General features: G+C 40.7%; 1 protein-coding gene across 6 annotated transcripts in view; it reads right to left on the reverse strand.

The window, feature by feature from the left end:
- The window catches only part of DLG2 (discs large MAGUK scaffold protein 2), a 1,063,600-nt gene that overhangs the window by 931,469 nt on the left and 117,259 nt on the right, over positions 1-14,872 (reverse strand). For all 6 annotated transcript variants that reach the window (XM_076328370.1, XM_076328369.1, XM_076328371.1 and 3 more), the window contains one exon: positions 855-997. In XM_076328370.1, the coding sequence (XP_076184485.1) occupies positions 855-997 (143 nt within the window). The remainder of the gene's footprint in view (positions 1-854; positions 998-14,872) is intronic.

The raw sequence follows: 14,872 nt of genomic DNA on the forward strand, positions 1-14,872 counted from the left end.
AAGCTCTTAAAAATAGTCATGTCTGTGGAAAGTGTCTTGGAACAACTTTTAAAACTTCAAATTCCTTTTGAACCATAACAACAACGGAAATTTTTATACATTTCCCTCATCTTTGATTTTGGTCTGGAGATTTGCAGTTTGCAGCCCATGCCCACTCTATTTCTGTCTCACTGTTTAAGAACAGAGGAATTCATTGCTTGGTTCTGTGGGTTTTGTTTTTGTCTTTGAAGTACAAACGTGGTGGGAGGCAATTAATTTAGATTGCTAATTTAGTTAGTAATAATCTGGAGGCAGGCAGAGGCAGATTAGAGCCAGTGGTGACAAAGAAAGGTTTTGAATCCTTCCACTGGCTACAGAAGAAAAGCAAAGGTTTATAACCTTCTTCTATATATCTATTCTTTGTACAGAGACTATTTTGATTGATATCTCTGTGCACTTAGGCTACGGAAAAGTTCAGCCCAATGTCAGTCCCAGAAATCTGAAAAGTCCTATTAAATTTTTTTACACAGGATACAATCTCTGGAGTATTAATAACCTCAGTGGTAATTAGCAAGTAGAGGAGATATATTCTCTTTTGGGGGTAACCACAGACATGAAGTATCAGGTGAAGTACACCAAGGATAAGAAAAAGAAAGTTTTTTACTTCCCCTTTGACAGATGCCAATTGAAAGGATGAAGCAGTTAGCGACATATTCAAGGTTAGAGGGATAACATTATACGTCTTCCATATCCTAATCTAATTCCTTAATTAAGGCCATTCTTTCAATCTTATAAATCATTGATTGCATGGTCTTTCTCAGGCTTGAAACATCTCACTCATTATATATATTTTAATTCTTAATCTGTTAAATTACCTCTTGGTTTTTCTGCAGATTTTCGTGGTCTGTAGCAGATGTTGCCTTTTCCCATTTCGCTGCAACTTGATTTGCTTCTTCTATTTTTTGCTCATAGCTTTTCTGGGAATTTAGCAGTGTCACTTCATAAAACTCTTGAATATCTGTTTGTAAAGAGGAACAAGTAAAGACGTTATTTGACATGTTGGCTTTTGAATCCCTGGTGTTTTTCTTTGGCTGATATATACTTACACATTATCATCACAATGATAAACATTACAGTTTTAGCAGAAAGCACCGATATGCAAATTTGTTTTCTAAAATGGCAGTGGATTCTTGAGGTATATTCTCATTTTAAAGAGGTCTTTACAAATCATTTCAAAGAAGTAAAGGAATAATATTTATAAGAAGAGATTCAAAGAACATGTTACATGCACACCTGAACAATATAGGTAGAACAGACCCTTTTACAGGGAGAAGTCAGTCACAGATCATTTTAACCGGTAAACTAGAAACTTGCAGATGTAAAATACCCTAAGAGAAGCTCGTTGTCAGACACCCATCCCAGGCACCTGAGCCACTGCCAGCCCTATCTACAGGTGCATTTGGGAATTTTTTTAAGTGGGACGCAGAACTTAAAGGAAGACTTTGTGGATTCATCACTTCAACCTGTTGTCATTCAGACGTGGCTAGTTAATGTTTGGTTTCAACCAAGAGTAAGCAACAAGCCAGGTCTTAATAGCCTGTTCAGATGTTTCTATCACACTTATTTCCATGGAGTATGAACAGATATACAAGATCCAGCAATGAAAGCACTTTCACTGAAACCCGTGCATGTAATGACCTAAGAAGCGGGGAAAAAAAGTGTTTCCCTTCCTTGGGGCAAGAAGTTTTTAGTCAGATAGTCACATTCAGGAGGTGACACATTGTCTAACAGAGATATTTGATTCACCAGAGAAGAAAAAACCATCACGTTATTTTAATTAAGAACAATGGACAGACTTTCTCCTGGATAAGAAAGGAAGAAAACCATTCCAGGGAGGAAGATTGCATCTACCTGGACCCCCCCTGGGACTTCAAAGGAGAGACTGTTTATAAAAACTACCGTACTTTCAATAAGTGTCTCTCTCTAATGAGTGCTACCTAAGGCATGAAGAATGTGGGAAGGCATGACCCTCGACAGGTAGGTGTCGGGAAAGGAAAAGAAGGGGACACAAAAACCTTTCTGGTATTAGGTGAAGAAATTATAGGGAAAAATCAAGCTTACTGTACTTACACAACGTCTTTCATAAACATTTGTGGCTGTGTTTGTTTATTTTATATTTTGTGAAGAAATGTCCCGTTTGTATGTTACCCTAAATTGGCTCGAATTAATAGTAGCCCAAAGGTAACCAGACAATCAGGAAACTTTTCTTAACGGAAGCTGTGATAAATCTGTACCTGACAATATCAGGAGCCCAAACACCCCAGGATGCTCCAGCATGTCTAAAAGTAAAGAGTATGCTCCCCAGGAAAGCTTCTTTGACCAGAAAAGAAAATTCTTCCAGCATTAACCATAGAGCCTGCCTGGCAAAGAGGAAAATATTTGGGTCATGTCTGAACTTCAGAGGCAGCTGGGGATACTGTCATACAGGGTCAGATCCCACATCTGGGCCAGGAAGAGATCGTTTCTAACTATAATAAATAACCTGCCGTGGAGGTACATCTGCATTTTTTGTTTTATGCTGTCTCACACAAGAGGAGACTGAACTGGGTTGCATGTGAAAGAGCAGGAGGAGGCACAGAGAGGCACGCAGCAGAGGCACTCTGATTTTCTGCATCTTTCAAGGGCCAACCAAAACTACTCAGCTGGGTCTGTGCTTGTCCTCACATGAAGTCTCTGGCCAGATATCTAGAAGCCTCTCTTCCCTCTTTAGTAACAACTGAAATTGAACTTTTCTTCTAACTCCTTTTACAACATTCTGACTCATCATGTACTCTATTTCTCACATATAATGGGAAAAACTTATCAGAAGTTTTAATTTTAACATTAATAACTGTGATCCATAGGAAGTATATGCTAACTTCTATTTCACAGATATATTTGTAAGAATTTATGCTTTATATTGCTAAGAACATTTAATTCCACCATTAAAACTAGGACCTATTTTTAAAATTAAAAGCTATAGGATAGTTGCAATGAGAATGGAAGTTTCTCCATTCTCATTGGGGGGATTTTTTACGGTCATTTTGAATGCTCATAGTACAACTGCAAACAGTTGTAATACATGGTTCGATGCCAGGTTAATTTGTATTGCAACTGCAAGTAAAACATATCAGGCTAATATGTAATTATCTCTAGATAAATACTTTGCAGAAATAAACTAGAAATTGCCCTCTGGCAGTGGCATTCAGCTGGCGTAGCTGTGGTTATCAGAGTATTAATTGGGTTGACAGTAGTCAGTCAAGGAACAGCAGAACAGTGCTTTCACTCTAACTTTAAAGACTGCCTCGCCCTAATGTTTTCTTTAAAAATAATGCGTGAGCCACATTTGCATGTGTGTGCACGTGTGCAAAATAAATATTAAAAACTCAGTCTCTTTGTAAAGGTCCTTATCTATTCTGAGGAGGCCGTGGGTTGCTTTCACTAGAATAATGATCACTGGTGTGCAGAGAAGAGCATTTCAGTGTACTTATGCAGGTTACAGAAGAAAGCACAGAGGATTCACTTAGTTGGTTGCTTTGTTATTCCGTAAGCTAAAATTGCCATTTCTATGGAACAAGGGCAGCCAGCAACTTGCAGTCAATCAAGGTTAGCATAAAATAGGATCTGTAATTTGCTCTGAGTAAAACCTGCTCTATCGAGTTATCTCCATTATGTGAGAGGTGCAATTATACTAGGAGGGGAAACGGATGAATACTACTGATGATGGGAAAAGAGGTATAAAGGAGGTGATGAGATGAAGCAGTTGTAGGATCAAGCTTGGAGTCAAGGTCATAAAAAGTAGTTGTGAGAGCATGGCAATTGTTATGTAAAATGACCAAAATGCAGTCTGTCTCCTAGTGGGGGCTTACAGGAAGATAGTTCAACAAAGACACTAAAATCTTACACAAATTAAATCTGTACTGAGTATTTCTTGGCACTATATTCCCTCCCTTCCATAAAAACAAGTTCAGATTTCATTTAGAAATGGCAATATTACTATTGATGAACTCTGTGAGCACAAAACACCTCTCCAGATGAACTGTTCGAATCTCTGTACCACTCCAAACATTTTGTTTAGCAATGAATTCATGTTTGTTTAAATTGTCTGTGAATCTTACTGGATTTTCGGTCCTACTGAATTTGTTCACTTACTTCTTAAGAGATGATTTATTTTATTTAATAAATTCCGCTTGCTCTTCCTTTAGCCTAGCCCAAATGTTTTGTCAGTTTTGCTGTATAAAGATAAATTTCATACAAGAAATTATATATATTCTAATATGAAGCAATCCTAAAGATACCATGATATATTTTATTTTGGATAATTCCATCACTGGGGAACTGGGTAAACAAATTTTCTCTACATCAGCATGGTAGAGAACACATCAGTATCACTTTACAAATGCCCATGGAGAAGTATACTGTAAATCCGCGCCTGTGCTCTGCAGGCAAACTCAAGGACCCCCCCTTCTCCTTTCTTACAGACCTGTGCAAGAGTGAGCAGAGTCTAACCTTTATAGATATGCCAGGGAGCACTTTCTCTTACTAAAGCTGGATCCACTTCTCAGTGTGAAGTCTTGTTTTCTCTACTATCATTTAAAAAAAAATATTAATTATTTAGGCTCAAATTAGAGTTGTGCTCACTCTTACCTAATTTTTTTTTTTTCTAAATTTAAACAAAAATAATTTGGACAAAGAATAAGAACTGGAGAAGACACAATGTCGTATTCACGTAGAAGAGCAACTTTTCTTTCAGACAGCAGCTACATAGAAAGAAAAACGTGTGATCAGGCAAAGCTGAACAGGCTGCCTGAACTCTGCCATTCCCTGACTTTTGAGTGATTGGTGCTGCAGCCCTGCGATTATTCCAGTGCAATTTCTGTTCCAATTCATACACATCACAATATCCATTCATTATAGTAACACTTTACAACTCTCATAGCAAAGGGGTTAAATAATTTGAAAAGGCAAAAGTGTTGAATAGCCTAAACCACTTTCTGTCTTCTGTGACCATGGGCTTTCGCCAGCATTCTAATGAGGAAAAATAAGATAAAGCAATACAATTCCTCAGTCATCTGTAAGCACTTCAGCACCAGAAGATAGAAGTAAAGTGAAGGGAATTCAGACAAAGACAGATGATTAAAGGTCTGAGAGGACTAACTTCTTGGCAAAGATTAAAGGAAGAGAATAATAAATACATACATTTTCATACTTCATTTCATTTCAAAGCAAAACAAACATGAAGAACCATATAGTGTTGGCTGAGAAAATTGCACAAGGCCTCAAAGAGAAGCAAACCAGCAGGGTTGAACTGTGGAAGCCCACAAACAAGCACACCAGGTGCGTCCATCCCTTTCTAATCAATAACCCACTTACAGTGGCTCCAGAATCAGCGGTGGATTCAGGACAACGTTGTTCCATTTTAAAAAGTCCTCTTTGCAGGAAAGGGTAGATGCAGCTGCACGAGCAAGTCTGGAACAATTCCCCGGTGTGCTAGCAATGAGACAGGAGCCACTCACTCCTAAAAGCTCCTAAAATCACACCTAGCTGGTGTGATTTAAAGTCAGAAGGGAAAAGAAGTCAGGATTTGCTCCTTTATTTATGCATCTTGGAGACCTCTTCACTACTGACACATCTTCAGTTGTATAAATCAGCATAATCCAGCTGGTTGCCCCAAGGCTGGAGGAAGTATATGAGATAGCTTTGGCACCTGTATGGTTTTCACCTATACAGAGAAGCACTGGCAGGTACCAAATGTATCTCGGTATTTTTATGCACATTCAGAAATTTAGCCATCAAGGCACATGCATCCCGGTACACTGAGCAGCTGGGATTACCCCAATACATCTCTTTAACACCAGCTGACCTGTAGCTGCACTTTGCATGTACCTAACTGATGCAAAGAGTTAGGAAGCGAGAATATCAAAAGATGGGTTTTCCAAGGTAATAAGGTGCAAAATGCAGAGCGGCTCAACTTGAGCTGGTGCAGGTTTACAACGCAGCTATACAGTGAGGATAGATTTGCAGGGCGCCAAACTCAGTTAGGATTCAGAAGACAGGGGGCATAAAGAAAGCCAGAGCAGGAGTGGAGAGAAAAATCTCTTGTATCTCTTTTGCACTTACAAAAATGAGGGGTGGAAAGGAAAGTCTGTATTCCAGTGACAAACAAGCTGATGCCAGGCTTTCTGATACCATCTATATTTTATAGAACACAAACAATTAAGCTTAAAAGGATAATCTTGTACATCACTTAGCCTGAAGTTGTACTGCATGTGTCAGCAAATGCTGCCTCCCCAGTGACTTGACGGTACATGTGGCCACTTGTAACAGAGCAGTGCGAACTACTCCACGCACCAAACCTTATCCAAAATCCACTGAACTTGCAGACAGCTACCCACCACAGCATGCTTTGACCTCCAGGAAGAGAGTACACTGTGCTGACGGCTGTTCCAAAAGCTGTTACCTTCATCTGTGCTTAGCATTGAGAGAGGAATTCCTTGTGACATACATCTTGCTACCACCCCTCTTCACTCTATGTAGGTGATGTCTTGAGACTATTTAGAAATGGTACCAATATTCTGGTACCCGCAGTAATTGTCTGTTGCTTCTGCAGTTGGCTGTACATGTTTACAATTAACTGTAATATCATTAACAACGTAGAATCCCATTACCCAAGAAACGAGTTCTCTGTGCATCATATTTCTATAGACCCAAACTGGGAATTGGAACTAATATTCTGTAGGATAAAAATAAAAGGGGTTTTTTTTCTCCTCTTTCTAGAGGTCCTTAGCCATGGAATTCATTTTTCCTATGCTGTGCCAGTGCCCTGACTTGCTTTGCGGTATAACTCCCATCTGTTTTTCCAGGGCATTCAGGGACAAGGTGGAATGGGGTTCTAAGGCAACATGCAAACGCAAGCTGTTTCCTTTCCAGGAAATTTGGGACAGTCTTTTTCTCTATGTGTAGGATAGTGTCTGATATGTACCTTTTAATGTTGTGTAACCCAGCACAAATGGCTACTGTCTGGCAGAACACTGCAAATCAAAATAAAGTCAATTGTTACAGGCTCTTGCTGCAAGTCCTTTTTTTAACTAAGGGAAGGAACATTACAGCGTATGTCTAAATGGCATCATTTATATCCTGGGGAGCAGATTATGCTGGGTCAGCTTCAGCCATCTGGTCTGAATTATTAGGTAGGAGTAAGGAGGATTGTGCAGGATGTTGTTCAAGAAGGAAAACCAATTCACGCAGTAGAAGTAGCAGGGAAGTGATCAGAGATCGTTCCAGCCTGCCAGTAAAGGGCTTTAAAGGCCCTGCCCATGGAAGCAGTCCAAAGAGAGGTTAAATAACACGCTTCACCAAATGCAACTATGTTTTGTGTTTTTTTCAAGCAAAATGTTTCCATATTGAGTAAAATAGCCATTGTAAGAGAGAGAAAATAAAAAGTAAGAGAAGAAAATACTTAACTTGAAATGGGATGAGTTTTCAGCTAAAGCTTTCTCACAGACCCTACGTGAGAGATGGCAGATCTCCAGTTATCAAGCTGGTACATAGCTTTACGGTCATGGTGAGCTCAAACCTGTCCCCATTAGCATCCCTCAGTGCAGCAGCAGTCAAAGATGCCTTTCCCACTTCAGCTGTATCTCATCCCCAGGGCTCCACACATATTTGCTTTGGGTCTGCACTAATAAAGGTGGTGTGAGATTCAAAATAAAGGAAAAGCTCAAGGCTTATTTTTTGCAGTTGGCAGGGGTAACACCAAGATATGTCAAGTCAAAATGAAATTTAGGAGCCCTGTGGCAAGGTTTTCAAACATAAGCTTTTGGTGCATGAGAAACATAGATGCCAACCCAACAGCAAGAGTTACCACAGAAGGAGAGAACGGGTTCTCTATTCCATGCAGGCAGTGAAACGGTGCTTGCAGTCTTCTGCCAAATGCCTACAGCTGATAAATGTTCCTAAATCTATTAAAAGCAGCATACTCTGGTAGAACATGTACCAAAGTAGGCAGCAAGAAATACGGTTTCTGTTATTAACCTTTCTTGATTCTTGAGCTCAGGCAAATCCCTTCTATTTGGCCCAGGTAACCTTCTGAGGTCCCTTCCAACCTGAACTATCCAACAATCCTATGATCCTTTGCACATCTAGGTTGTAAACTCTTTGGGGCAGGAACCATTACAAAGCGGTACATACCTGAGCAAAATTATATCCTTTTATCAAAAAAGCTCTGAAACACTCTATATGCTGTAATAAATAACTAAATGCTTAGTAATTAATGACCTTTGCAATAGTCATTTAGATGTATGGGAAAAAAATGTTTTTAAATACTTCTGGATGTGCTGTACAATAGTATCACGATCGTTTTTTGTAATACACCCAAAACACAATCGGAGCTCTCTCAAACTTCTCAGCTAGGAATATCTGCCTCAAAGGCAGCTGTCCAAAATCCAGGGAGAATAAAATATTCAACACAGATTGCTGTGCACAGAGAAGACAAAATAATTGCTGCAGCCCTCTCTATGTAAGTGATGTTTATGTTAACAAGTGAAAACTAGAAAGTGATAAGTCAGACAGTAAAGTCAGTATTTAAGCCTGTTCAGTGATGATATTGAGTGTATTACTACCATTTTGCCTATATATTCTAACCTCTTATTCATATATAAGCATCGCAGTCTGGATTTGAGCATTCGCCATTGACAATATGTTATGGTTAACTTCTATGATTGCTAATTGTGTTTTCAGTGGAACAAGAAAAGATGCTGTGAGACAGGTTCAATAATGCACAGAAACACAATTGAAAGTGGGCACAGTAGATTAAATTAGTAAATGCCGCACTCGGTTCTGCTCATTCTGTTTCTGAAGCTTAAGCTGCACAAGAGCAGAGCAACAAACCCCAAATCCTGCAGCAAGGTTTCATCTTAAACATGCTAGCCAGGGCCTTCAAATCAGTGCATAATCTGCGAGAGTTGGAGCAGGATCACAAGCACACGCTAGCTGCTTTGCACCTCCACATAACCAGGCGTATAATTGAACCTGTCCCAGAATTTTTTACGATAGAAAACTATGTAAACAGAAAGTGCTGTTAATTTTACCAAGTGTTCAAAAGTGACAGCTAAGGAAGCACTAAGAGGCCAAGGAAAGGTTTCCTGTGCTTCAGAATAGACCTTTCATAAAATGATACTTTTCTTTGAAAAATGATGGTTTGTTTCAAGTTCTTTTCCTATAAGCTTAAATACAAACCTTCAGCTTTTTTTCAGCACTGTGTATCAGTGCTGGTTGTGGCTGGGATAGAGTTAATTTTCTTCACAGTAGCTGGTATGGGGCTGTGTTTTGGATTTGTGCTGGAAACAGTGTTGATAACACAGGGATGTTTCCGTTATTGCTGAGCAGTGCTTACACACAGTCAAGGCCTTTGCTGCTCTCACCCCACCCCACCAGCGAGGAGGCTGGGGGTGCACAAGAAGTTGGGAGGGGACACAGCTGGAACAGCTGACCCCAACTGACCAAAGGGATATCCCACACCATATGGCGTCATGCTCAGTATATAAAGCTGGGGGAAGAAGAAGGAAGGGGGGGACATTGAGAGTGATGGCGGTTGTCTTCCCAAGTAACCGTTACGCATGATGGAGCCCTGCTTTCCTGGAGATGGCTGAACACCTGCCTGCCGATGGGAAGCAGTGAATGAATCCTTTGTTCTGTTTTGTTTGCATGCGCAGATTTTGCTTTACCTATTAAACTGTCTTGATCTCAACCCACGAGTTTTCTCACTTTTACCCTTCCAATTCTCTCCCCCATCCCACCAGAGGGGAGTGAGCGAGCAGCTGTGTGGGGCTGAGTTGCCAGCTGGGGTTAAACCACGGCAGTATGGCTCTGCATGTAGCAGTCAGAGACTGTGAAAGTTATTTATGGACAACAATAACGTATACCTTCGGGAAGAGGCTTTATTCATTGTGTGGAGAGTTGGATGCAAAGCCATTACTGGAGAGATTTTCCCTTGTTTCTGTGCAGCAGTTAACAGTTATTACTGTGCATTTCTGATTCTGTTGGAGGATCGTGCAGCCCCACTGTGGGTCACAGAAGTTATGAACAGACTTTCATCTGAACAGTTCCAACATGCACTTAAACAACTATAATAGAGAGTTCAATACTGGAAAACTGTTCAGTTATATCATTTGTTTATTGTGTGATTTCGTTTGTTGCTCAAGTGCTCGAGATATGATTTAAATAGGGATAATTAAGAAAATTTGTCAAAATTTGACTGTAAAATACAATATCAAAACTGCAGGTGTATTTTCATCTCTGAGGCAAGAGTAATAGGCAAAAAAAGAGATTATATATTTCCCCACTTTTTTTTTTTTTTTTTAATCTTGGAAAGGAACCAGCTGCAAAGCCAATTTCCCACAGAATATGAAGGGAAATACTGTATACCAGACCAGAACCAGAAAAGGATGAATCATTCTATAATCCTTTCTAAGTCAAATTAGTTTTATATAGGTTTTTCCACTGCAGCTGAGCGTAAATAGGTTGGGAGTAGGTAGGGTAAATGGAAGATCTAGCTCTTAGATCTAGCTACCCTTGCAGGCTTTGGGGTAGCTGAAGATACTCAGCAGCCCAGCCAAGGGCCACCCCATCAGATACCTCCCAGCAGCACTCAGTTTGCTGAAACTCTAAAAACCAGAAAGATATGCCTCCCCATCTTGCTCCCTCAGGTGTTTTGCTCCAGCACACGAGGCAGCACAAGCAGCTGGGGCTGTGCAGAAGGCAAAGGGGTCAAGTTATGGCATTTGACCAGATCTGCAGCTCCCAGGTGCCAGCCCAGGTTGATAGCATTGGCCAGTGGCTTCACACACCACATGTGCCAGCAGTTCCTCCAGGGAGAGCTGAAGCAGCCTTAGGGCAAGCACAGAAATCCTGGGGGGAGTTAGGAACAGAGTGATTAAGTCACCTCAGGATTAATCACAGCTGTTCACAGGTTCAACTCGCTGACTGTAATCCCTCCTATGCATTCCCTAAATTCTTAATATTTTCTGGTGAAAGCAATTTGTTTTTAAAAAGAACTAAAGCATCATCTTCTGAACAGGAAAAGAGAAGGGGAACATGGAGCGTGTGTGTGTATATATATGTGTGTGTAGGTATGTATATATCTTCTAATCAGACATGTCCATTGCCAGAACCAAGAGATGAGTTTGTCCTTGCAGGAGAGCGTTCAGACACACAGCAATGCAGTACCAGCATGAAGACCACCACAGCTCCAATGCAGGACTGAGGTACCAATAGCTTGGCAGGAACCTGAGAGGCTCTTTCACATCAAATAGTTTAAAATACAGCTGATGTTGCAAAGGCCCTCAAAACTGCACGGCAAGGACATCCCTCCAGCCTACCTGACACAGTGCCCTAGCTGCCCTCCAAGGAGAGGAGAAGGCCAGGAAGGGAGTGGCTTGTCTAACGCACATTGTTCACCATTTATATCCCAAGGACCTGATCTTTTGAAAGGTACTTACATATTTTACTTTCCAACACTTGCAGTCACATGGCGATTTACAACTTTGCTGTTATAGCACACCTGATAACAAACTCAGCACAGGAACATCTGCATCAGCCTCTTTACACTGTGAATTTCTGCCTTCCTATTTACCATGGATTGTTAACAACGTCATTCCTCCTTCCCCCAAACTAATTTGAAACCCCATACCATGCAGAACTTGTCATCACGAAGCAGATACCTGCACAAGGCTTGTAATTCAGGGTATATTACATTTTTTCCAACTGCTTCCAAAGGAAAGACACTTGTGTGATTGATGCTGTCTGTGCTGAGAATAGGCTGGACACACAGTATGTCATGATGAACTGATGTGACCTCCAAGCACAAGAAATGTCACACATTAGTCTCATGCCCTTCCCAGCATTTTCCCTCTTTCACCGCACTGTCTGTCACTCAGTGGTGTGGGAATCTCAGATACCCAGCCCTTACCTTAAGAAAATGCTGATGAGCCATACCTGGGAAATGCAGTAATGCTAAATTAGTTTATTCTTGTGTAAAGCTTCAGGGAGTGGTCCATTTGGAACCCCAAGAGCAAGAAATCCAAATCAGACACACTTTCCAAAGGTAATGTAAGAGCATTTTTAGGAAAACCCCAGTGCAATCTATAGGGAATTAGTAACAATTGCTTCCTGGCCTTTTTCTTCAGCCTACAAAGAAGCATCTTCATACCCAACCCCTTTTGAACACCACTTTAAATATAAAGCTAAGACAAAGCATTAAAACACCACCTTTCTTCCCAGTTCTTTCACCTACCAGAGTGACTCCTTACCTCCTTTAATCTCTTCACTTCAAGGTCTCACCTAGGAACATCTTCCCCTCTGCACCTCTCTTACCCTTTCACTGCAAACACCTCACAGTCTCCTTTTAGTGGAACAGTACGTATCTGCTTAGCCCAAGGTTCTGCTTTTCAGCAGGGCATCACCTTCCATACTCAATAACGAACTTTATTCTGATACCAAAGCACACAACCCCGGTTTCCCTAGTGCGTGGTATCATATGTCCGTTAGGTAACCTGAAAGGTACTAAGCCACAACTCAGTCCTTGTTTTTGGTGAGGAGCTTTGTAAAGTCAAACATACGCGACTACGGGGCTGCAGTCTCCATCTCCCACCCGCACTTCTGGTGCAGCTGGCTGCCTGCCCACAAGCCAGGCTAAGCAAGGGCAACGAGCACACCGAAGGACCGTGTCCATGCAGTGGGCAAACACAGAGCATCACACGAGCTGCAGGGGACAGAAGTTGCCTGTGTAAAGTTACATGCCTGAAACTCAAGAGGTTTGTCTCTTACTGCCCAGCTATATTTACTTCTGAAGTTATCAAGTATTTAAATGTTTGCACTTAAGAGAAAGCATGCAAAGGATAGATGGAGAAGGAATAAAGTTACAAAGAATTTAAAACCAATCTACTCCTTTGATATGTGCCTAAACTGCAGAAAAAGCAAGAACATGTAGAAAACTGGGTTAACGATATTCCAAGTCTCACCACTTCAGCCGCCTCTTTCTTCCCCTTCATTTTACTAGTGGGAAGTGTAATGTGAGTGGTAAAAACAGGGAAACGAGAACTTCAGTCTGCAGATTCTATTTGCAGTTTTTCCACTGACTTGCTGTGTGACCTCAGGCAAATCAATCTCTCTGCACTTACCTTCTGTAAAATTGAGATACGAATGCTTTGACTTACCCATAGGCTCACAGTGGGGTGTAACACAGCTTAATTAATTAATATTTGTTAAACACTTTGAATTAATGTTTCTATACAAGTTTAAATTATTACAGGTTGTACTTTTATAAACTGGCTTATGAACCTTGAACATATTTGCCACAATGTCTAGTGCAATCCTTAAGATTGCTACTCTGATGTAATAAATTACATTTTAAATGAACCCTTTCACTGGAGTGACTGTGACTTTAGTTGTCTACACTTAACATTTACAGTCATTGCACTAATCGGTCTAACCTTGTATAGCAGGTTTCCATGAACATCAAAAGACTTCATTGGTCATGCTTGAATTTGTTTCACTTTATGTTCTCATGGGTTTAGTAACAGCTAAGAGACTTCATGTAAACTCATTGACATTTGCTGGTCTCCAACAGAAGAAGGAAATCTTGTATCCCTTACACAAGTCCTTGCAGGTCTAGAATCTCTTTACTGTTCTCATTATCTTCATTCTTATGTAATTGATTTGTTTATGGACTCGGTACAAGTTCTTTTTAACTTCAGTAATTTAGGTTTTCACTCCGTATGAACTTATGTATTTATTCATGAATCATAGAATCATGGAATGGTTTGGGTTGGAAGGGACCTTTAAGGATCATCTGGTCCAACCGCCCTGCCATGGGCAGGGACAAAATAATTTTGCAAATTTTTTTTCACTGACTCTTCCAGGGAAGTAATTCTGTGATGTGTCCTGAAGAGGGCCTCTCACCCCCTAAAGCTTACAGTAGGCAGCAGGAGGAAATGTTTTACAAAAAATTATATTCCCAAATTCACCATTTTTTATAACAAGTTTGATCTTTATCATGGGGAGATTAGTGTTATGAGCATTGTACTGTGCTTATTAACAAAACATAATTTTTCAAGAGAAATCATTTGTAAAGTTTTACTGCAGCATCTTTAAAAACGTCTGACAGCAAAACCCAAGGAATCAGAAAGGGATATGCTAATTAAAAGGCATTATATAAATGCTAATGAAGGAAGTGACCCACAGCCCGTGAATTAGCACGTCATATGCCCCAGTGTCTTATCACAGAAGACAAAGAAAAAAATGAGTACAGCTCCATATAATGGTGGGCTGCTGACAGGAAGATCCCATCTTAACTTAAGGCATAGCAGGAGCTCAGAGCAACCATCTGACAACCGTTAGACAGAGAAATGCTAAATCAAGCTGGCTTTGGAGGGGACAGACAAGGCTAACATTGTCAACCTCCTGACATTAAAACAGCTGGAGAATTAAATATAGGTCACAAAGTTAAGGGTTTCCTATCAAGCCTTTCTATGAATTGAGATGTGTTCTGGAGATAAAGTAAGTTTGTCATATCTGCTGCAAAGGCTGGGCTGGATATCATGGATGCTGACAGCTGGAGCAGCAGAGATTGGTTTGCACTCGTATGTGCTAAAGCCAGAGGGCTGGCAGATATGGCACAGGACTTACAGAGAGCTGTGCCTTTCTGGAGACTCCAATGAACGTTGGGCAGGCATCTAAGATGACATGAGACTCTTGACTTACATGGAGGGTAGAGGGTGAACCAGCCGTCTCTGGGAACACAGCCACTTCAGTTGCTCCGCCAACTGTGTTGACTTAACCTCTGTTCATGACAATG

Source organism: Aptenodytes patagonicus, chromosome 1, assembly GCF_965638725.1.
Source record: "Aptenodytes patagonicus chromosome 1, bAptPat1.pri.cur, whole genome shotgun sequence".
NCBI classification, from domain to species: domain Eukaryota; kingdom Metazoa; phylum Chordata; class Aves; order Sphenisciformes; family Spheniscidae; genus Aptenodytes; species Aptenodytes patagonicus.